Below are 23,504 nucleotides of genomic sequence, written 5' to 3' on the forward strand. Positions count from 1 at the left end.
TCAGGCAGGATGTGAGGGGGCCTTGGTGACATCAAGCACTAAGTCTTATTACAGAGCAACAGACCCCACACTGGACACAAGCCACACACCTTGGACTCTGTCACCCACGTGACACCCCAGACTGGTCACTCTACCTCAAACACTCCCTCAGAACCAGGAGCAGCGAGTCACTGGTCAGAGGCTGCAGTGGCTCTGCTCGGCTGACCACTCAGTTCTCCTCCTTGTAAGTTTTTCTTGGTCTCCTCCTGCACACTCATCCAACCTGATAAAAATCTGGTCAGGAAGTAAACCATCTTCACAAAGTCTACTGAAGATTTTCTAAATCTAACGGACTGGCTGCAGCGGAGACCGGTCCAGAAACAGCTGGGAACGCCAGGTTCTGGCCTTGCTGTCAACCCGTTCATGACCCTGGGGCAGGCAGGGGCCCCTCCTGGGAGTAGCTGTAGGTACAATGGCCCAGACCTATCCCAGCAGGGAAGGTCCTCAGGGTCAGCTGAGGCGTCAAGTGATGGCATGAAGGCCAAGCCCTTCCTCTCCCCTCCCTGCCCCTGTAGGACCCCTACCTCCAGCCTGGGATCTCTGTTCTCCCACACTGGCTCTCTGCTCTCAAGACTCCTGCTTCCCTTCATGCCTCCCACCCATCAGAGTCATCAGGCTGTAAGCTTCTCCTCTCCTGTCTCCATCTGACTGGCACTCTGGCCTCCTCGATCCCCACCCCTGCACTCTGTGCCCCACTTGCTCCCTGGACACACAGCTGCTGTCTTCATACCAGAGCCGGGCCTTCAACAACAACAGTTACTCTCACAGTTCTGGAGGCTGGAGGGCAAGGATCGAGGGGCCAGCAGGCCTGGTGTCCAACAAGAGCCATGTCCAGACCTGCAGGTGCCCACCTGCTGTGTCCTCAGAGGGCAGGGCTCTGGTCTCCTCCTCTTCTAATAAAGGCACAAATCCCCTCACAGCCTTGGCTAAACCTAAGTCCCCAGCTCCAAATACCATCACACGGGGTATGAAGGCTGCAAATATGAACCCAGGGAAGATGGTCCTCCTGTTCACAGCACCTATTATCAAAGTTTAAACCTTCAAGAGACAACCAGCCAAGTCCATCTCTCATCCTGACGTCCCAGCTGGGATCAGTTCCAAGGTCCTCATTCCAGGACAGCCCTCGCCCTCCTGTCCACAAAGCCAGTCCAGCACCCCCCAACCTCACCCTGGTGTCATGCTCCCCCAGCTCCTCCAGAGCCTCGCCTTGGCACCAGCACAAAAACACACGGCTCCAATATGTGCTTGTGAAAAGCAGAACTCACCAAGTAATACAGGAAAGAGAGGTTGGTCGCAGCTGCACTCTTCACTCTACTGTCCTTTTTTTCAAACATTTTTAAGGTCTCCACAGCCTAGAAATGAAAAATCTTCAAATTGTTACCCTGGTAACATGACAGCACTTAGACTGAAGTAGGGAACAAGATTAGCGTAACGGGACAGAGGACCCGGAAAGGCCAGGGGTGGCTAGTGTGTTAAGGAGAACAGGTGACAGGTCAGGAGGTCAGTGATTATCAGGACTTGTGAAAAAGGACAAACTAGAAACAGTTAAAATTTCACAAAAGTCCCATCGCTTCACGGCAAACAGATGGAGAAGCAATGGAATCAGTGACAGACTATTTTCTTGGGCTCCAAAATTACTGCAGACAGTGACTGCAGCCATGAAATTAAAAGCTCCTTGGAAGAAAAGCTATGACATACCTAGACAGTGTATTAAAATGCAGAGACACTACTTTGCCAACAAAAGTCCATATAGTCAAAGCTATGGTTTTTCCTGTAGTCATGTATGGATGTGAGAGTTGGACTGTGAAGAAGGCTGAGCGCCGAAGAATTGATGCTTTTGAACTGTGATGTTGGAGAAGACTCTTGAGAGTCCCTTGGACTGCAAGGAGATCAAACCAGTCCATCCTAAAGGAAATCAACCCTGAATATTCACTGGAAGGACTGATGCTGAAGCTGAAGCTCCAATACTTTGGCCACCTGATGCAAAGAGCTGACTCATTGGAAAAGATGCTGATGCTGGGAAAGATTGAAGGCAGGAGGAGAAGGGGGAGACAAAGGATGAGATGGTTGGATGGCATCGCTGACTCAGTGAACCTGAGTTTCAGCAAGCTCCAAGAGATGGTGAAGGACAGGGAAGCCTGGCGTGCTGCAGTCCATCAGGACACAACTGAGCGACTAAACAACAACAAGAAATAGTGAAGTTACAAACACAACTGGTGGGTCCACAGCCAATTAGATTTGGCTGAGGGAGCAGTGACAGTGGTTCTGTGAGCCTGTGATGTAGTCAGTGTTTACCTGAAGACGACCATCTTCTCTCAGAGAACAATTAGAAAAGTCAGATAATTCACTAAAAATACTTTTGAGGGCACTGGAGAGCTACTGAGGCAACAGAATTTGAAGCCAAGATTCAACAAACACTGAGCCTAAATAAGCACAGTGAAAGAAAAGGCTGAGAAACATTCTTAAAACATGAGGGCCCTGTGGATGGAGGTGAAGAGAGGGACAGACATGATTGCAGCCCCAGGAAAGGAGACACAGCTGAGCAGCCTCAAAAGTGGGACAGGAGCGATCTTGGAGCATTACAAAGTAACCTGCTGCAGATCCAAGTGTGACTACACTCTGCGGCAAGAAGACTTTAAAGCATGTTCTTAACCCTCTGCAAGTCTGAGATGTCCCGACCAAGCAGGACACATGGGATGTCAGACTTAGAAGAAATAACAAAAGTATTTAGAACCTCCAACATCGACTTAAAAACATGGACAGAATAAAAACATATTTCATATTTTAAGATTCTAAACTATAATATTCTGAAAAGACTAAATAATTAAATTCTAATAAAAGGAACATTCTCAGGTATTTTTGGCTCTGAAGTAGGCAGTTTTCAAAATGTTTTTTACATGTTTTATGAATGTCTCCAACATTGTTTTTAAAAGTAAAATAATATAAATGTATTTATAAATGAAACCGATAAAAGTTAACTTAATAAAATTTAGTTGTAAATGGAAAAACAACGAAAATAAAGTGTTAGTTTGGGGTTTCCCCCACCCCCCCCAAGAAGAATTGTTGTGGTTATTCAGATGCTAAGTCATATCCGACTCTTTGCGGCCCCATGAACTGCAGCACACCAGGCTTCCCTGTCCTTCACTATCTCCTGCAGTTTGCTCAAACTCATATCCATTCAGTTGGAGATGTTATCCAACCATCTCATCCTCTATTTCCCCTTTCTCCTCATGCCCTCATTAGGAAAACAGGTAAATCTGTGTTTTGGTTTCTTTTCCTGGCTGATGCTGTCTGAAGCTACAGGCTTCAGCTTTCCTGAATGTGTCCATCTACCACCACTGGCCTTCACCCTGTCCATGTGCAGCTCTAATGGAGTTCTTTCTCTGCTATAAAGATGACCATAGGGACCTCCCTAGCAGTCCACTGATTAGGACTCTGTGCTTCTACTGTTGGAGGCATGGCTCCATTCCTGGTCAGGAACTAAAATCCCTGCAAGTTGCCTAACATGGCCAAAAAAAGAAAAAAACAGGAGTAACAGGTCAAAATTAAAAACACAGCATTGTTAAAGGAAATTATGTTTAGAAATAAAAATATTACTCTACTTCAGAATAATGACAGGTAATAGTATTCTAGAAAAGAGTTTCATAATAATATTACTTTGATCAGTTAACATGAAATTCCATCTAAACACTTTTTTTTGGCTGGTTTTATTCATGAAATGAGAGCAAGTGCACAAGCCAAGCAGACCCAGCAGGGACAGTGACAACCGGGGCGGGGGGGAGGCCAGCAGAGCTCCATCTCACCCGCTCCATCCAGGGTCTCCTCCCCATGGCTGACTGTATTCAGACGTACCCAAACACTAGGCTGTCAGAGCCAGCAAGGCCTGGGAGGGGAGAGGGGCGGTCCCTGTGCATTTAAACACTTTTTTAAAACTTACCTGATTAAAGTCCTTTTGTCTCAGGTATGTAATTGCTTTGTTTATTTCCAGATCATTTGCCAGCTCTACATACTGAGAGGCTTTCACAACTTCAACACACCTATAAAATAAAGCATAAAAAAAGTTTATTTTAAGGGACTTCCCAGGTGGTACAGTGGTTAAGACAATGCACTCCCAATGCAGGGGGCATGAGTTAAGACACCTGGTCAGGGAACTAGACCCTACATGCTACAACTAAGAGTTCACATGCCGAAGCTCAAGACCCCTTGTACCCAACTAAGACCTGGTGCAGCCAAATAAATAGATAGGTAATTTTTAAAAACATTATAACTTTTAGAGTGTCCTTTGCTAATTTACCATATAATATGATTTGCTTCATAAGCAGAAATCACTATTTGCAATTATTTATTCGTTTTTCTAATACCAAAGTTTTAAATCAATAAAAGAAAACACCATGTCCATCCAATCACAGTGAATTTCTCTCTTACCAGTCATAACCTACAGCAAAGGATGTTTCAATAACAGGAGCAATGAGTTTTGCAGCTGTCATGATATATTTTTCTGCCATGGCTTTTCTACATCAAAAAAACAAAAACAGATTTATTTAGAAATATGGTATAAAAAGTTTCAATTTACTCCTTAAAATATAAACTTATGCTACTGGAGAAGAGCAGAGAAACAGCTCTAGAAAGAATGAAGCAGCTGGGCAAAAGCGGAAACATTGATCAGCTGTGGATGTGTCTGGTAGTGAAAGTAAAGTCTGATGCTGCATAGGAAGCTAGAATGTTACACCTATGAATCAAGATAAATTGGATATGGTCCAGCAGGAGAAGGGAGAGTGAACACTGAGATCTTAGGAATCAGTGAACTAAAATGGATGGGAATGGGTGAATTTAATCAGTGACCATTATATCTACTACTGTGGGCAAGAATCCTTTAGAAGAAATGGAGTAGCCCTCATAGTCAACAAAAGAGTCCAAAATGCAGTACTTGGGGGCAATCTCTAAAACAACAGAATCATCTCGGCTCGTTTCCAAGGCAAACCATTCAATATCACAGTAATCCAAGTCTATGCCCCAACCAGTAATGCTGAAGAAGCCGAAGTTGAATGGTTCTATGAAGACCTACAAGACCTTCTAAAACGAACACCAAAAAAAGATGTCCTTTTCATCATAGGGGACTGGAACACAAAAGTAGGAAGTCAAGAGACACCTAGAGCAACAGGCAAGGTTGGCCTTGGAGTACAAAATGAAGCAGGGCAAAGGCTAACAGAGTTTTGCCAAGAGAATGCACTGGTCTTCCAACAACACAACAGACAAGTCTAGACATGGACATCACCAGATGGTCAAATTCTTTGCAGCCAAAGATGGAGAACCTATATATAGTCAGCAAAAACGACCAGAAGCCGACCGTGGCTCAGATCATCAGCTCCTTACTGCAAAATTCAGGCTTAAATTGAAGAAAGTAGGGAAAACCTCTAGTTTATGACCTAAATCAAATCATTTATGATTATACAGTGGAGACGACAAACAGATTCAAGGGATTCGATTTGGTAGGAAGACTGCCTGAAGAACTATAGATGGAGGTTCATAACATTGTACAGGATGGGGTGACCAAAACTATCCCCAAGAAAAAGAAATGCAAAAAGGCAAAGTGGTTGTCTGAGGGGGGCTTACAAATAGCTGACAAAAGAAGAGAAATGAAAGGCAAAGAAGAAGGGGAAAGATATACCCATGTGAATGCAGCACTCCAAAGACTAGTAAGGAGAAATAAGAAAGCCTTCTTAAGTGAAGAATCAAAGAAACAGATGAAAACAATACAATGGGAAAGACCAAAGATCTCTTCAAGAACACTGGAGATACTAGGGGACTATTTCATGCAAAAATGGACACAATAAAGGACAGAAATGGCAAGGACCTAACAGAAGCAGAAGAGATTAAGAAGAGGTGATGAGAATACACAGAAGAACTACACAAAAAAGGTATTAATGACCGGGATAACCACAATGGTGTGGTCACTTGCCTAGAGCCAAACATCCTGGAGTGTGAAATCAAGTGGGTCTTAGGAAACATTACTGTGAAGAAAGGTAGCAGAGGTGACAGAATTCCAGATGAGCAATTTTAAATCCTAAAAGATGGTGCTGTTAAAGTGTTCACTCAATGTGCCAGAACATTTGGAAAACTCAGCAGGGGCCACTGGACTGGAAAAGGTCAGTTTTCATTCCAAATCCAAAGACAGGCAATACCAAAGAATGTTCAAATTACTGCACAATTGCACTCATCTCATGTGACAGTAGGACTATGCTCAAAATCCTTCAAGCTAGGCTTCAGCAGTACATGAACCCAGAACTTCCAAATGTACAAGTTGGGTTTAGAAAAGGCAGATGAACCAGAGATTAAATCACCAACATCTGGTGGATCACAGAAAAAGCAAGAGAATTCCAAAAAAACATCTACTTCTGCTTCAATGACTATGCTAAAGCCGTTGACTGTATGGATCACAACAAACCATGGAAAATTCTTAGACACGGGAATACTAGACCACCTTATCTGCCTCCAGAGAATCCTGTATGCAGGTCAAGAAGCAACAGAACTGGACATGGAACAGCAGACTGGTTCCAAATCAGGAAAGGAGTACATCAAGGCTGTATATTGTCACCATGCTTATTTAACTTATATGCAGACTAACATCATGAGAAATGCTGAGCTAGATGAAGCACAGGCTGGAATCAAGATTGCCAGGAGAAATATCAATAACCTCAGATATGCAGATAACACCACCCTTATGACAGAAAATGAAGAAGAACTAAAGAGCCTCTTGATGAAAGTCAAAGTGGAGAGTGAAAAAGCTGGCTTAAAACTCAACATTCAGAAAACTAAGATCATGGCATCTGGTCCCATCATTTCATGGCAAATAGATGGGGAAACAATGGAAACAGTGCTCGACTTTATTTTTTTGGTCTCCAAAATCACTGCAGATGGTGACTGCAGCCATGAAATTAAAAGACACTTGTTTCTTGCAAGAAAAGCTATTAACAACCTAGACAGCATATTAAAAAGCAGAGACATTACTTTGTCAACAAAGGTCCATCTAGTCAAGGCTATGGTTTTTCCAGTAGTCATGTATGGATGTGAGAGTTGGACTATAAAGAAAGCTGAGCACTGAAGAATTGATGCTTTTGAGCTGTGCTGTTGGAGAAGACTCTTGAGAGTCCCTTGGACAGCAAGGAGATCCAACCAGTCCATCCTAAAGGAAATAAGTCCTGAATATTCATTGGAAGGGCTTCCCTGGTGGCTCAGAGGTTAAAGTGTCTGCCTCTAATGCGGGAGACCCGGGTTCGATCCCTCGGTCGGGAAGATTCCCTGGAGAAGGAAATGGTAACCCACTCCAGTATTCTTGCCTGGAGAATCCCATGGATGGAGAAGCCTGGTAGGCTACAGTACACGGGGTCACAAAGAGTTGGACACGACTGAGAGACTTCACTACTATTCATTGGAAGGACTGATGCTAAAGCTGAAACTCCAATACTTTTGGCCAACTGATGGGAAGAACTGACTCACTGGAAAAGACTCTGATGCTGAAAAAGATTGAAGGTGGGAGGAGAAGGGGCTGACAGAGGATGAGATAGTTGGATGGCATCACCGACTCAATGAACATGAGTTTGAGTAAGCTCCGGGAGTTGGTGATGGACAGGGAGGCCTGGCGTGCTGCAGTCCATGGGGTCGCAAAGAGGCGGACACAACTGAGCTGAACTGAACTGCTCCTTGGAAGAAAAGCTATAACAAGCGTAGACAGTGTATTAAAAAGCAGAGATATCACTTTGCTGACAAAGGTCCATCTAGTCAAAGCTATGGCTTTTACAGTAATTGTGTATGGATGCGAGAGTAGGACCATAAAGAAGGCTGAGCACCAAGAATTGATGCTTTTGAACTATGGTGTTGGAGAAGACTCTTGAGAGTCCCTTGGACTGCAAGGAGATCAAACCAGTCAATCCTAAGGAAATCAACCCTGAATATTCATGGAAGGACTGATGCTAAAGCTCCAATACTTGGGCCAGCTGATGCTACCAGCTGACTGGGAAAGACCCTGATGCCAGGAAAGATTGAGAGGAGGAAAAGGGGTCGACAGAGAATGAGATGGTTGCATGGCATCACTGACTTAATGGACGCGAGTTTGAGCAAGCTCCAGGAGATGGTGAAGGACAGGGAAGCCTGGTGCTGCAGTATATGGGGTCGCAAAGAGTTGGACACGACCTAGCGACTGAACAACAACAACAAGCATAAACACTGTCTACGGGCAGCTATGCTAGCAATCTATTTACAAATCAGGTTGAAAACCACAACTGGGAAATGGGATTAGAAGGCCATGACGACCTGTGGGATCAGCAGTTCTTGGTCTATGATGCCTCTGATGAAAGAAGAAAAGCAGGGAGTGGAAGGGGGTGGGAGGGACTCAGGGGACAGACACAGGACTCTGCAGCTGAAGCTCTGGGACCTACCGTCTGGGGAAATAAAGGAGTGAAAACCACCACTGAAGAAGCTGTGGTATATACTAGAACTGAACTGCTACGTGTCTCTACAGAGCTGCCTAATCTTCACCTTTCATACAAATGGAGTCAGATTCATGTTTACTGTAGCATATGTCAGTATTTCATTCATTTTATGGCTAAATAATATTTCATAGTATGGATGGACCAGATATTTTTTATCCATTCATGTTGTGGACATTTGGGTTGCTTCCCTTCTTGGATGGCTGCTATGAACATTTGTTAAGTGATTGTGCAGATGTATGCTCTAATTATAAGCATGTTCATAACTGGCCATTGAAGCATTTTTATCATGGTTGCTTTAAAATTTATCAAATAATTTTAACATCTCTGTCATTTCAGTGTTGGCATCTATGGACTGTCTTTTTTTTCACTGAGATCTTCCTGGTTCTTGGTTTGGTGAGTGATTACTGATCAAAACTTGGACATTTTGAGGAGTTCCATAGCAACCTAGTGGTTAGGGTTCTGGGTTTTCACTGCCATGGTCTGGGTTCAATTCCTGGGTCAGGGAACTGAGACCTCCTGCAAGCTGCAGCACAGCCAAAAAAAGAAAAAAGAAAAGAAAGAAATTTTGACATTTTTGGGGTGTGTATATATGTGTGTGTATATATATATATATATGTGTGTGTATATATATATATATATATATAATGATAGAATATTACTCAGCCATAAAAAAGAATGAAATAACGGCATGTGCAGCAACACAGATGGACCTAGAGATGATCATACTAAGTCAAATATGCTGTTTATATGTGGAATCTAAAAAAAATGATACAAATGAACTTATTTACAAAACAGACTCACAGGCATAGAAAACAAAGGGGAATAGGGAGTGTATATATATATATTAATATATAGAGAGTAAATCAACTGTTTCAATAAAAAGTTAAAAATAAAATAATGTTCATTCAAGATCTTCAATACTACTTTCACCTTGATTTTAAGGATTTGGAAGTGATATATTTTAAAGAGGCAAATGCTTTTGTATTTTATTTGGGGGAAAAAAACTGATAGGTAGAAAATAAAAAGACTGAATTTTATTGAAATCTTCTGTTTTTAGCTGTCTTTCTTGACATCACTCCAGCAGGCAGAGAAGAGATATCACCTCATCACTTGCAGATAAAGGGAGACGCCCACATTCCCCACGGCCTGCTCTGACCCTCATCTTGTCCTTTGGCTAAAGAAAGCAGGCTTTTTAAAAAATGCAGCCCCTGGCTTTCTGACTCCCTATTTCTTCAGCTCCCAGTCTGGGAAGCATGAGGGGATCACTGCCAGGCTGCTCCTCAAGTCACCAGGGCCCTTGCTCATCTGCCCTCTTGTCTCTACATTTCTTCTCATTTTGTTTTATATACAATTCCCAGGGTTTTTATTTGTACTTAGTGGGACTAACATGGAAAAGTACATCTACTCCATCTTTCCAGAAGGATAAGCTTAATTTTTACTGTTAAACTAACTTCTAAGGATTGAGGGCTCTCCATACACAGAGCTTCCCCAGTGACTCTAGTGGTAAAAAACCTGCCTGCCAACGCAGGAGACCTAAGGGACATGGGTTAGATCCCTGGGTCAGGAAGATCCCCTGGAGGAGGGCATGGCAACCCACTCCAGTATTCTTGCCTGGAGAATCCCCATGGACAGAAGAACTTTGAGGGCTACAGTCAAGAGGGTCACATACAGTCAGACACTACTAAAGCGACTTAGCATGCATGTATACATACAATGGAATATTATTCAGCCTTAAAAATGAAGGAAATCCTGTCACATGCTAAACACAGATGAAAAGCCAGTCACAAATGAACAAATACTGTGATTCCACTCAGATGAGGTCCCCAGAGCAGTGGATTTCATATAACAGACAGCAGAGTGGTGGCTGCCAGGGACTGGTGGGTAGGCAGGAGTTGGGAGGGGGCGGTGCAGTGGGTACTGAGCTGCAGTGTGGAAGATGAAGGCTTCTGAACACCAGTCACAAATCAATGTGAATGTTCCAATACTTAACACTATCTTTGAAAAGAAGAATTATCTACCATGGTTGAGATAAATTTTACGTTATATGTATTTTACCATGATTTAAAAAAACTGAGCCCTCTCTCATATGATATAATTCCTAAGATGCCCAATGAATACTCAGTATTAGAATGTTCAAGCCATACTTGACAGAGACTAGGTACCATACTGGAGAAAGGAAGAAAACATATAAAGAGAAAGAATTTTGTCTTTGGGAGCTGCAATTTAACTGGGCAGGATAAAAATACACAGAGATATGTTTAAACAAAGGTAATATGAACAAAGTCCTAATACTGCACCAGATGCAGAGGGAAAGCAAACTACAGAGAAACAGAAACTGAGTAAAAATAACTGGGATTAACATGAGGACTAAGATTATTTTGAAGGAGAAAACAGAACTCAGTAAAGACAGAAATGGTTAAACAGCACTATCCTAGAAATATATGGAACACAACAAGTTTTGAAAGGAATAATCAGAATGCACATTCAAGTCTCTTAGAGAAGTTAAGACCACATTTAATCATTAAGTGCCCAAAATATTACCTTTCACGTTCCATTTGTCTCAGATGATCATTTTTTATAGCTTCAATCACTAAATTAGTATGTGGGTCATCCTGGGGGAAAAGTGAGGGAATCAGAAGTAAACACTGAGCACTGAGTGGCTAATCAGCCTCAGCACTAGGCCACTGTACACAGTGGAGACTGAGTAGTCTTTCTGAACTGTTTTCCTCGTGTGAAGCAGAACTTTCTTTCTTTCTTCTGATGACCTGTCATACTCTTCACTGAACTAATGCAGATTCTAGCAGCTGACACAAGGTCAGGCTGGAAAGCATAGGACCAAGAATATGGAAGCCATGGTTGTCAGTACAAACGGGTGAAATCCTAAGTCACATGTAATTGCTTTAATGACATCAGTAACTTAGTATGACCCTACATTGACCTCTACTTCCTATTGAAGACACGGATGATTTCTTTCACTACATACATTATTTTTTCTCAATATGAAAGTTATATATGATATTTAACATCTACCCAGCATTTACTATGTTCCAGGATTAAGCATTTCACATGCACTCCCTCATTCGATCCTCACAACCCTATACAGCAGGCTGTTGTAATTAGTGCTATTTTAAATACAAAGGACAAGGAGAATAAATATTGAGCAGTGGGGCCAACCACCACACTGCCATTCCCTTGTAATGCACCAAGAAAATCTACCAGGTTCCTTTTATGAAATCAACATTACTATACCATCACGATCTATCAACATGGACAATTTCACATGATTTGACTTTACATAAGATAACATTAAGGAATGGTAATTTTTCACAAGATTCTCCCTTTTGTTTTTTGAGTAAAATTGTGCAGTCTGTTTAAACCATAATCTCCAGCCCTATTTCAATAGTTCCATTGTCAACCTAATCTAAATAACATGAAAATGATAAAACACATTAATATAGGACTGGCAGAAAACTGAAGAGTCATCCATCCCAACTTCATCACTTCTGGAGACAGAGAAGCACAGCTAATTAGGAGCTGGCTATGTAAGAGTCTTCTTCATACTCACACTTGGCGAAATGTATTTATCATCTTCATCAATTTCTAGTGGAACAGCAATCAGTTTTTGGAATGACTTCTTCATTTTTTCTCGATCTCCAATGGCAAAGTAACTAAGAATCAGATTGAAGCCTGCCTTCAGATTCGGAGCCATACTCATGATGTGCTCAAAAGAAGAGATGGCATCCGAATACTGCCCAGTTTTAATAAATGTGACTCCAATGTTCTGCATAATTTTAATCCTGAAAAAAAACATGGACTCCTTTTAAAAGTTTGAACTCCCCAGCTGGCAATCAAGTTATTCCACAAATAATTTCCTCCTTTTCTTTGCCATGTTACTTCTTGTTTTGTTAAAGATTTACTGAGGTTTATTTTACACATTATAAAATTCACTTGCTTTAAGTATGTGATTCAATAACTATTGCTGTACTAACACAGTTGTGAAACCACAGTCACACTCTAAGTCATTTCCATTTCCCTGGAAAGAACACCTGTGCCCACCTGCAATCACTCCTCAGTCTAGCCTCCTGCCCCAGGCAAACGCTGATTTCCTTTCTGTCTCTCTGGACTAGACTTGCCTTTCTAGACATTGCATGTGAATGGAGTTATACAGCATGTGATACCCTGTGCCTTCATTCAGTTAGCATAATTTTTGAGGTTCCTCCGTATCTCAGCATGTAAGAAGATGTCATTCCTTTTTCATTGCTGAATAGTATTCTATAGTGCAGCTATACCAGGTTCCATCCATTGACTATGTGATAGATACTTGGACTGCTTCTACTTTTTGGATATTATGAATAATTCTGCTACAAACACTCATGTACAATCCTTTGTGACGATATGTTTTCATTTCTCCTGATTATATACCTAACAGTGGAATTGGTCATATAGTAAATTTGCATTTAAATTTTTAAAAAAACATTATTTTCCAAAGTGTCTGTGCTATTTTATATCCCCAGTGCATAAGGACTCTCATTTCTCTGCATCTTCCTCAGCACTGATCACTGTCTATATTTGATGACAGCTATTCAAGATGGGCTCGATAAAGGACAGAAATGGTATGGACCTAACAGAAGCAGAAGATATTAAGAAGAGATGGCAAGAATACACAGAAGAACTGTACAAAAAAGTTCTTCACGACCCAGATAATCACAATGGTGTGATCACTGACCTAGAGCCAGACATCCTGGAATGTGAAGTCAAGTGGGCCTTAGGAAGCATCACTATGAACAAAGCTAGTGGAGGTGATGGAATTCCAGTTCAGCTATTTCAAATCCTGAAAGATGATGCTGTGAAAGTGCTGCACTCAATATGCCAGCAAATCCGGAAAACTCAGCAGTGCCCACAGGACTGGAAAAGGTCAGTTTTCACTCCAATCCCAAAGAAAGGCAATGCCAAAGAATGCTCAAACTACCACACAATTGCACTCATCTCACATGCTAGTAAAGTAATGCTCAAAATTCTCCAAGCCAGGCTTCAGCAATACATGAACCGTGAACTTCCTGATGTTCAAGCTGGTTTTAGAAAAGGCAGAGGAACCAGAGATCAAATTGCCAACACCCGCTGGATCATGGAAAAAGCGAGAGAGTTCCAGAAAAACATCTATTTCTGCTTTATTGACTATGCCAAAGCCTTTGACTGTGTGGATCACAATAAACTGGGGGAAATTCTGAAAGAGATGGGAATACCAGACCACCTGATCTGCCTCTTGAGAAATCTGTATGCAGGTCAGGAAGCAACATGGAACACCAGAGTGGTTCCAAATAGGAAAAGGAGTACGTCAAGGCTGCATATTGTCACCCTGCTTATTTAACTTATATGCAGAGTACATCATGAGAAACGCTGGACTGGAAGAAGCACAAGCTGGAATCAAGATCTCCAGGAGAAATATCAATAACCTCAGATATGCAGATGACACCACCCTTATGGCAAAAAGTGAAGAGGAACTCAAAAGCCTCTTGATGAAAGTGAAAGTGGAGAGTGAAAAAGTTGGCTTAAAGCTCAACATTCAGAAAACGAAGATCATGGCATCTGGTCCCATCACTTCATGGGAAACAGATGGGGAAACAGTGGAAACAGTGTCAGACTTTATTTTTCTGGGCTCCAAAATCACTGCAGATGGTGACTGCAGCCATGAAATTAAAACACGCTTACTCCTTGAAAGGAAAGTTATGACTAATCTAGATAGCATATTCAAAAGCAGAGACATTACTTTGCCAACAAAAGTCCGTCTAGTCAAGGCTATGGTCTTTCCTGTGGTCATGTATGGATGTGAGAGTTGGACTGTGAAGAAGGCTGAGCGCCGAAGAATTGATGCTTTTGAACTGTGATGTTGGAGAAGACTCTTGAGAGTCCCTTGGACTGCAAGGAGATCCAACCAGTCCATTCTGAAGGAGATCAGCCCTGGGATTTCTTTGGAGGGAATGATGCTGAAGCTGAAACTCCAGTACTTTGGCCACCTCATGAGAAGAGTTGACTCATTGGAAAAGACTCTGATGCTGGGAGGGATTGGGGGCAGGAGGAGAAGGGGACGACAGAGGATGAGATGGCTGGATGGCATCACTGACTCGATGGACGTGAATCTGAGTGAACTCCGGGAGTTGGTGATGGACAGGGAGGCCTGGCGTGCTGCGATTCATGGGGTGGCAGAGTCGGACACAACTGAGCGACTGAACTGAACTGAACTGATTCTACCTTATTTCCAACCACTCCTTAATATAATCCCATTTCAACTAAATCCCTTTATTCATAATTCTCTGACCATCAGACTATGGTGTTTCCCAGCCTTTTCTCAGTGTCCTTTTGTCTGGAATGCCATCTCTGCTTCACTTCAGTAACCAACTCAAGTGTACCTCCTTCACTAAGCCTTTCCTGACCTTTCCTGAGAATTCCTGTTCTCAGTAATTATTCCTGCAACTTAAGAAATATCAATAACCTCAGATATGCAGATGACACCACCCTTATGGCAGAAAGTGAAGAGGAACTAAAAAGCCTCTTGATGAAAGCAAAAGAGGAGAGTGAAAAAGTTGGCTTAAAGCTCAATAATCAGAAAACTAAGATCATGGCGTCCAGTCCCATCACTTCATGGCAAATAGATGGGGAAACAGTGGAAACAGTGGCTGACTTTATTTTTGGGGGCTCCAAAATCACTGCAGATGGTCATTGCAACCATGAAGTTAAAAGACGCTTACTCCTTGGAAGGAAAGTTATGACCAACCTAGACAGCATATTAAAAAGCAGAGACATTACTTTGTCAACAAAGGTCCATCTAGTCAAGGCTATGGTTTTTCCAGTGGTCATGTATGGATGTGAGAGTTGGACTATAAAGAAAGCTGAGCGCCGAAGAATTGATGCTTTTGAACTATGGTGTTGGAGAATCCCTTGGACTGCAAGGAGATCCAACCAGTCCATCCTAAAGGAGATCAGTCCTGGGTGTTCATTGGAAGGACTGATGTTGAAGCTGAAACTCCAATATTTTGGCCACCTGATGCGAAGAGCTGACTCATTGGAAAAGACCCTGATGCTGGGAAAGATTGAAGTCAGGAGGAGAAGGGGATGACAGAGGATGAGATGGTTGGATGGCATCACTGACTCAATGGACATGGGTTTGGGTGGACTTCGGGAGTTGGTGATAGATAGGGAGGCCTGGTGTGCTGTGGTTCATGGGGTTGCAAAGAGTCGGACACGACTGAGCGACTGAACTGAATTACCATATTACCTCTTGACTGTGGATTATACTATATAATACTATCTTTTTCTAAAATGTTTAAATTTTTGGTCTCACCTGGGTTAAAAGTACCTGAAGGGCACTATGTTCTATAAGTTAGATAACTGCAGATGATAGTGAGATATATTGCATAATTCAAAAACAAATGTTTGCAAAAAGTGGCATTTACAAATAAATTAACTTTCTCAAGGGAACTGCACTGTGCCCAGGAGAAATTATGAACAGTAAATATCCTAGAAACTTATGTTCCCCTAGTTATTACCAGACTAAGATAACTTACTGTTTCTGCTCTTAAAATATTATAATAGGAAATACCCCAGCACATTCCCTGCCCACCTCTTCTAAGAGTCAACAGTAACCCTTCCTTCACTATTTCCTTCTTGAGCTCCGGTAAGAATATAAGGAATTAAGTATCCAGTCTCGCACTCTGGAGTCTGCTATGTTCTAAACAGCTGCTGTCTGATTTGTGGTGGGCAGTAAGTTGTATTACAGTGCTAATGGCTTGGAGAGTTATTTCCTATATAGGCCCATTAGCTTAGTTTTATTCCAACTGATCACATATCATGCCTTTAACCTTTAGCTTCCATCATACAAATGCATGCAAGGGTCAGACCAAAATATTACAGCTATAAGAAAGATCTAACACCTCTCATGTACACATACCACAAAGCACTCAGTCCACTGGCAACATGTCAGAAGAGTGACTTTGTTTCTGAAGAATGACAAATTTTACAAACTTACCTCATTTCTTTATGGACACTTGGAATTTGATCTAAGGCCATTCGGTAGAATTTAATGGCTTTGGAATAATTTCTTTGCTTTAAATAAATATTTCCCATATTCACTTTCAACCGTCCTAATTTAAAAAAATATTAATGAATATATAATATCTGATTTCTTTCACTTTTTCTATGAGACTAAAAAGTACACAGTATAAATGCTAAATATAAACAACAATCTCTTGTGGATAAATTCTACAAGGGAAAGCATGTTCCATGGGGTTGCTATGGCTAATTCTACTTGTGATACAGAACACAGTCTTCATTTACTATTAGGCAATATGTCTCATACCAACTATATTTTTTCATTTGTATTTGTGTGAATTTTCATATCCTTTAAGCAGGACACCATCATAAATTTAACTTGCTTAGAGCACAGATCATTTCATAACTGAGGAAACTGTAAATTAACACTACAAAAGAACTATACTTATCAGAAAAACTAACTACACACACCTACCTGCATTGCTAAACATCTTATTTTTCACTATAACTTGATATGTGTTTAGTGCTTCAGCATACATCTCATTAGCTGAATACTGACTGGCCAAGTTGAAAAGAACCTAAGGAAAAAATATTGCAAAGAAACATACAATGATCATCTTAGGTCCCTTTTGCCTATCTTTCTAGAGATTAAAATACTATAATAATGTTAGTTGCCTCTATCAAGACTCCCAAACCATTAAGAAATGAATTCACAGACAGTATCTTGCATTCCAACATGAACCAGAACATTAGGACAGGTGGAGCTATCCTCTAAATTCCACCTAATTTTCCATGTATTCTTTCTAGTCAAAGGATTTGCTATCCTTTAATCTCAGGAAGACCCACAAAGAGTATATGTGTATTGTTAGTATTGCTGGTAATAAAAAGAGTAAAGAAGATAGTGGATCAAATTCTCTTTGAAAACATAAACATTATGTGGAAATATCTTAAACCTTAATTTGTAGAGTATTGCTGCTCTATATGCAAATTTATAATTTAAATAATTGAGCTATAGTAAAGTATGTTCCTAGAGGAAAAAGATGATAATTGTAAATTATTCCCAAATCTAAAGATTCCATGGAATCTAAAAATATTAACTATAAATAGTAAGCATCTAAATTCTTCTTCCTCCAAGTTTCAATGTCCTTTTTTCCAGTTGTTTAGCATATGAAGACTTCTCCTACTGAAAATACAACCTTTTAAACATCAGTATATATATATGAAAGAAGTGTCTTTTCAGAATTGAATAAATTTTGCTAGAAACTAGCTGTTTTGTTTTTTTTTTTCCCTACTATCCTCACAGAACACTGTCTTATTAATCTAGTTTGAAGCTCTCTAAGATCATAGACCAAAAAGTCCACGTTCAAATCTTATTATCTAACTATGTTGTTGACGGATGTTCACTAGACTTATTGTGGTGATCATTTCATAATATATACAAATATCAAGTTGAATACCTGAAATTAAGAGAGCATTGAATCACAGTTATACCTCAAAACAAAACAAAAGGAATCTTGTCAAAGTAAGCACACTGAATAGAGCCCAAATATTAGTAATCTTCAAGAGTCCTTAGCTGGAAGGTTTACTAGTATTTACTACAGTATTAAAAATGACTAAATTAAAGAAGATCACTATACAGACCAAAGATGAGAGTGGTCCCATTAACTGAAGAGCATTATTAACCTAATTCTGGGCACCTTAAGTCCAGTAAAGCTTAAGGAACAAGATAAAACAACAAAGAAAAAAGACTTCTGGAATCTATAAATTCTCACCAAGATAACCATATTCAACAGGCACTTTGTACTTACTGAGTAAGTTAAATCCAAGTTGATGTTCTCTGGCCTTGTAACTTGTTCTCGTTGCCTCACCAGGACTCTCTCCTTTCTGCCTGCATCTTTTGCCTTTTCCAAGGCCTGAAACCAAGTGTACATGGTGTCAACTCCTTCACAAACTCACATAGCTCTTGGTGCATCAGAGGCGCCTGTAGCTGCATTACCCTTACTTCCTGGGTGCTCTGAGCGCTCCTCCCATAAACTCCCCTCCTGTCTAACTGTGAGCTCTCATCCCTCATGGCAAGTCCATGTGTCTTCTCTGGGAAAGAAGGGGAAGCACAGGGTGGGGACTAATACCTGGAGCATACCTGCCCACACTGAGTTTCTCATCACCTCTCCTCCTACCACTTTTAGGTCTGACCATGCCTACCTACATGTCTGACCTACCAGCGTTAGGGCTTCCCTGGTGGCCCAGCCAATAAAGAATCTGCCTACAATGCAGGAGATCTGAGTTCAATCCCTGGGTTGGGAGGATCCCCTGGAGGAGGAAATGGCAACCCACTTCAGTATTCTTGCCTGGAGAATTCCATGGATAGAGGAGCCTGGCAGGCTACAGTCCATGGGGTCGCAAAGAATCCGACATGACTGAGCAACTAAAACTTTCACTGCATGCCCCTCTCCTTCTTTTGTCCTTTCAGCTTCTGAATCTTTGGTGTTTTAATTCAATCTCATGAGACAGGAATTTAGGTGAGTTTGTTTGGTTTCTTGGATGCTCAAAGTACAGATAAGCCACAGATAACTGCTACCTAATAGGACAACAGATCCTCAGTTTCACTAAGATCTTACTCAGAACATTAAGAACCTTTAACTGATTTCCACGGAGAGACTGACCAGTCCCATTAATGCCTTAATCTGATAATTAAGTCACAGAAACTGTATCTATGTGGTGTGATGATCAAAGTAATGTGAACAAAGCACCTAAGATAAAAAAAATTAATTAAAAAAAAAAAGAGTTGGATTCCCAAAAAGCAAACCATGAGTTTTCAGTTTTACTTATGACAAAATATTTTAGGGCAGTGAGGCTTAAATAAGAAAAAAAGCCCTTAGTACTTTTTTTATGGATCACAGTAGCTCTGCCTTTAGCAGGCTGTGCATCAATCCAGTAATCCACCAGGCTGAAAAATTTAGTCAACTGATACTGAATTTTCTCCCCTCCTTAAATGACCAATGAGAAAAATTACAAAATCAGCCAACTGTTTTGACATCAGAGTTTATGAAGCAGAGTTAAAACTGTAGGCTCTCAAAATAATTATTTCAGTGAAAACTCCAAGGCCAGTCCACAGCAAAATGAAAATATTTATCTAGATGTGTGCATGTATGGGTGCATACACAAAAGTAGACACATACTCACACACTTCATGATCTTGAATCTTAACCAGTTTATGGACTTACCAATTTTAAGTCTCCACAACTGTTAGCAATACAGCTTTCTTCTACCAACTCATTTACTTTCTTCTCTAATTGTCTGATCTTTTCTTCTGGACTGTTAAAGAAAAAACCAAGCATATTCTGAATCATTCAACCACTAATAATATATATGAAATTTAACTTACTTTTAACATAGTCCATCATATGCTCATTAACTTTAAAAGTAGGTCACAGATAAGACAAATACATAAATGGCAATGAACAGTAAATGTATCACTCTTTTTAATAACTACAGTATATATTCATAATAATAGTAAATAATAGCTAATGTTTTTTCAGCATAAGGGTAATTTAATTTTGAGCTAAATGCTTTACCCTAATTATGTCACTTAATCTTCAAAAAAGTATTTCATACAAGTACTATCGTTATTTCATTTAACTGACAGGGAAAGTGAGGTTTACAAAGTTAAGTACTGGCAGTCCAGTGGTTAGGACTCTGCATGCTTCCATTGCAGGAGGCTCAGGTTCAATCTCTGGTTGGGGAACTGAGATCCCACAAGTGGTGTGGGGAGGCCCAAAAAAAGAAAGAAAGAAAGCTAAGTATTACGCCTGAGATCATACAGCTGGTAAGTTACAGAGCCAAGGTTTGAACACAAATAAGGTAACTCTGCTGCTGCTAAGTCACGTCAGTCGTGTCCGACTCTGTGTGACCCCATAGACGGCAGCCCACCAGGCTCCGCTGTCCCTGGGATTCTCCAGGCAAGAACACTGGAGTGAGTTGCCATTTCCTTCTCCAATGCATGAAAGTGAAAAGTTGAAAGTGAAGTCGCTCAGTCGTGTCTGACTCTTCGCGACCCTATGGACTGTAGCCCACCAGGCTCCTCCGTCCATGGGATTTTCCAGGCAAAAGTACTGGAGTGGGGTGCCACTGCCTTCTCCGAAGGTAACTCTAGGGCCCATGTTATTATATTGTTAATACCATTCCTGAAGGGAACTGGATCCTATGGCAAATGAAAACTTTATCAATGGTGGAATAACTGAAGCCCCCATAAAAGAGAGAAAAATTATTATGATTTACTACCAAATAGATACCAGAGTTGGGTTTTTTTTGGCCAAGGAGCACGGCTTGTGGGATAACCAAGGATGGAACCCAGACTACGTTAATAAAAGCCTGGAGTCCTAATCACTGGACCACAACAGAGAACTCCCCACAGAGACTTCTAACAAGGTAAAGAAGTTTAAAAAATCTTGACTCCATCAGTAGCACACGAAGTATCCCCAAACCAATCACATTTTAAACCAGCCTGTTGTTTCATTACCACTTTCTTCCAACAAAGTACCACAACACTCTGTATGTACATCACTGCCTAAACAAACTTCTACTACAAATAAGTCAGAATAAACATCAATTCTCCTAATTCTCTTCAAACAGACTTTTAAAAAGAATACAGGAACAAATTAGGTCTATGAAATCATATTCTTCAGTAAAACCTGGGATTAAGGCAACAAATTTATTTATAGAGATCTGCAAAATTCTGAGTAAATGAATACAATAGATGGTGGCTTTGTAAAAGTTAGAAAGTTCAGAATTTAAGTACAGAATTCTATTTTCAAGTTGTCTGAAACATTCTAATAAATGTCTTTAAACAGTACTTACAGAGTATTACTTTTAAGCCTAAAATGTCAATATAAAAATTAAAAGCTAAAAATCTGTAAGAGAACTGCATGAAGACAGTGGCAGTAACTGCCCCATCCCCACCAGACACCAGGAGAATGAACCCTGTGTGCAGACCCTGTGGGACACCCCCACAGGCACTCGCCCGCCACCCTGTGTTCTGAAGCCAGGCTACAGAAGCGTCTCCTTCCCCAGCCAAACATCTGGTTCCATCAGATACCTGTGCTGAGATTCTGGCCAATGAGAAACAAAGACAATCTGCCCCGGGCAGATGTCTCCCAGAAAAGCCTTTGCTTCTCAAAGGGGACCTGAGACTGGGCATCTTCTGAGTCTAGGTGTGAACGACTACATGAAGGTTCCAGACTCCCATGACCCTCTTGGAATCATGAGGACAGGAAGTCCTTGAGAAAAGCCAAGAGTGAGCACACTGTGAGCGTTGGCTGCTGTTATTTGTAAAATGTATAGATTCACAGTGCTCAGGTATCAGTACATGCTACACAGCTGAATTTACGCCGTAGCTTTTAGCTACTCTCTACTAGCATGAAACTAATACTAAAAAAAATTAAATTTCTCAATATCAATATAACAAACATATATTTTCTTAATTTTTTTTTCTTTGAAGTATGCTTTTAAAATAAGAATATCTATTACACACACAACCACATTTGGCCTTCAAGAGAATCAATACTGGCACCCATAAAAATGAGACACGCCTTCAATGTGCTCCAGTAAAACTGCACAGATTCATGGGGCTGCCTTTCTTAGACGTGAGTCTCTTCCTAGACGCTAGGACAATGCTTTGATTACTATTCTGCTGACACAAACTTTCAAAATACGTAAGGATTATGTAGTTGAGAAGTAAAAACTTCTCAAAGAAGTTTTGCAAAGAAGACATGCAACCACCATAGCAAAGAAGCATAGGACTTACATACCTGTCTTCATTCCTGGCCTCCAGGGGTGGTGCCGGGCCCCACGACTGTCCAAGAGGGTCAAACGCAGAGCCTGGGACACAGCAGTCAAGAGGTCACAATCAGTGTGCATCCACACAATCAGAGGAAATGTGAAATCCTGCGCATGCTAATTCACCTATTTATTAAATGGAATGGACCTTTTTTATGCTTATATGAGTATTCTTTATATTGAGTAACTGGTAAGATTTTTAACATACATAAAACCATGTAAATAAAACTGCATTACTATGTAAAAACAAAAATAAATACTCAGTACTTATTTCTCCCCACAGTAATCTATCTCTGTTATGAATTCTTAACTGTCAATCATGGGATTAATAACCTGGTATTGGCTTTTTAATTTTCATTATTGGTATCATAAACATTAATTTTGTCACAGAAGTTTTATTTTAAAATTATTATTTAACTTATCATCTATTTAAATACTATTTTCACTTTTGATTCTTTAGCTCTAACTCACAGACAAATTTTCAGTGCGCAGCGTGGCATGATCTGACATGACATGCAGTGTGACTACACCTCAACCGAGATGCAGAACACTCCCACCACCCTTTTCCTGACTCTAATCCTAAAATAATCAATGACATGTTAAGTTTTATTTAAAATGATAATATATTTAAACATACAAAAACAGTTTAAAAATTAAAAGATTTGAAAAAAAATTAATAGCTGAAATAATGTAACAAACCTCTCAAAGCTCCCTTGGTAAAGCCAGCGGCTCTCACTGCTGTCATGGGTCTAGTAACTCCATCCTTAGGAGAACAAGAATCATTTAAAAAGTGTTCTTACATATGATCTACCTCTTATTTACAGTTCTGCACATGATACACATCTTAATAAAACCCCAGTCTTGAACAGAGGTTTATAATCCCTCCCTACTGTTCCTCACTTCTGCCTCCTCACGTGTCAACCTGTCTGAACTTTTCCTTTGTCCTATAAAATTTCAATTCTTCAGTCGAACTGGACTTACTCCCAGTTTGAAAAGAAAAACACTCTTTTGGGTTTTCAGTAGTACCTTATATAGCTTAGTAGCTGGCTACTCCCTACTTTGGGCTGGTCTCCTGTAGGCCTATGAGAGAAACCA

General features: G+C 40.7%; 1 protein-coding gene across 4 annotated transcripts in view; it reads right to left on the minus strand.

Moving 5' to 3' along the window:
* IFT88 (intraflagellar transport 88) overlaps positions 1-23,504 on the minus strand; it is a 61,424-nt gene that overhangs the window by 20,778 nt on the left and 17,142 nt on the right. For all 4 annotated transcript variants that reach the window (XM_070380540.1, XM_070380539.1, XM_070380537.1 and 1 more), the window contains 11 exons: positions 23,109-23,172; positions 22,382-22,451; positions 19,799-19,889; positions 18,383-18,487; positions 17,050-17,152; positions 16,552-16,666; positions 12,094-12,325; positions 11,070-11,140; positions 4,465-4,551; positions 3,977-4,076; positions 1,305-1,391 (listed from right to left, as the gene is read on the minus strand). In XM_070380540.1, coding sequence (XP_070236641.1) covers positions 1,305-1,391; positions 3,977-4,076; positions 4,465-4,551; positions 11,070-11,140; positions 12,094-12,325; positions 16,552-16,666; positions 17,050-17,152; positions 18,383-18,487; positions 19,799-19,889; positions 22,382-22,451; positions 23,109-23,172 — 1,125 coding nt within the window. The remainder of the gene's footprint in view (positions 1-1,304; positions 1,392-3,976; positions 4,077-4,464; positions 4,552-11,069; positions 11,141-12,093; positions 12,326-16,551; positions 16,667-17,049; positions 17,153-18,382; positions 18,488-19,798; positions 19,890-22,381; positions 22,452-23,108; positions 23,173-23,504) is intronic.

The sequence above is a fragment of the Bos mutus genome, chromosome 12 (genome assembly GCF_027580195.1).
Source record: "Bos mutus isolate GX-2022 chromosome 12, NWIPB_WYAK_1.1, whole genome shotgun sequence".
NCBI lineage: Eukaryota > Metazoa > Chordata > Mammalia > Artiodactyla > Bovidae > Bos > Bos mutus.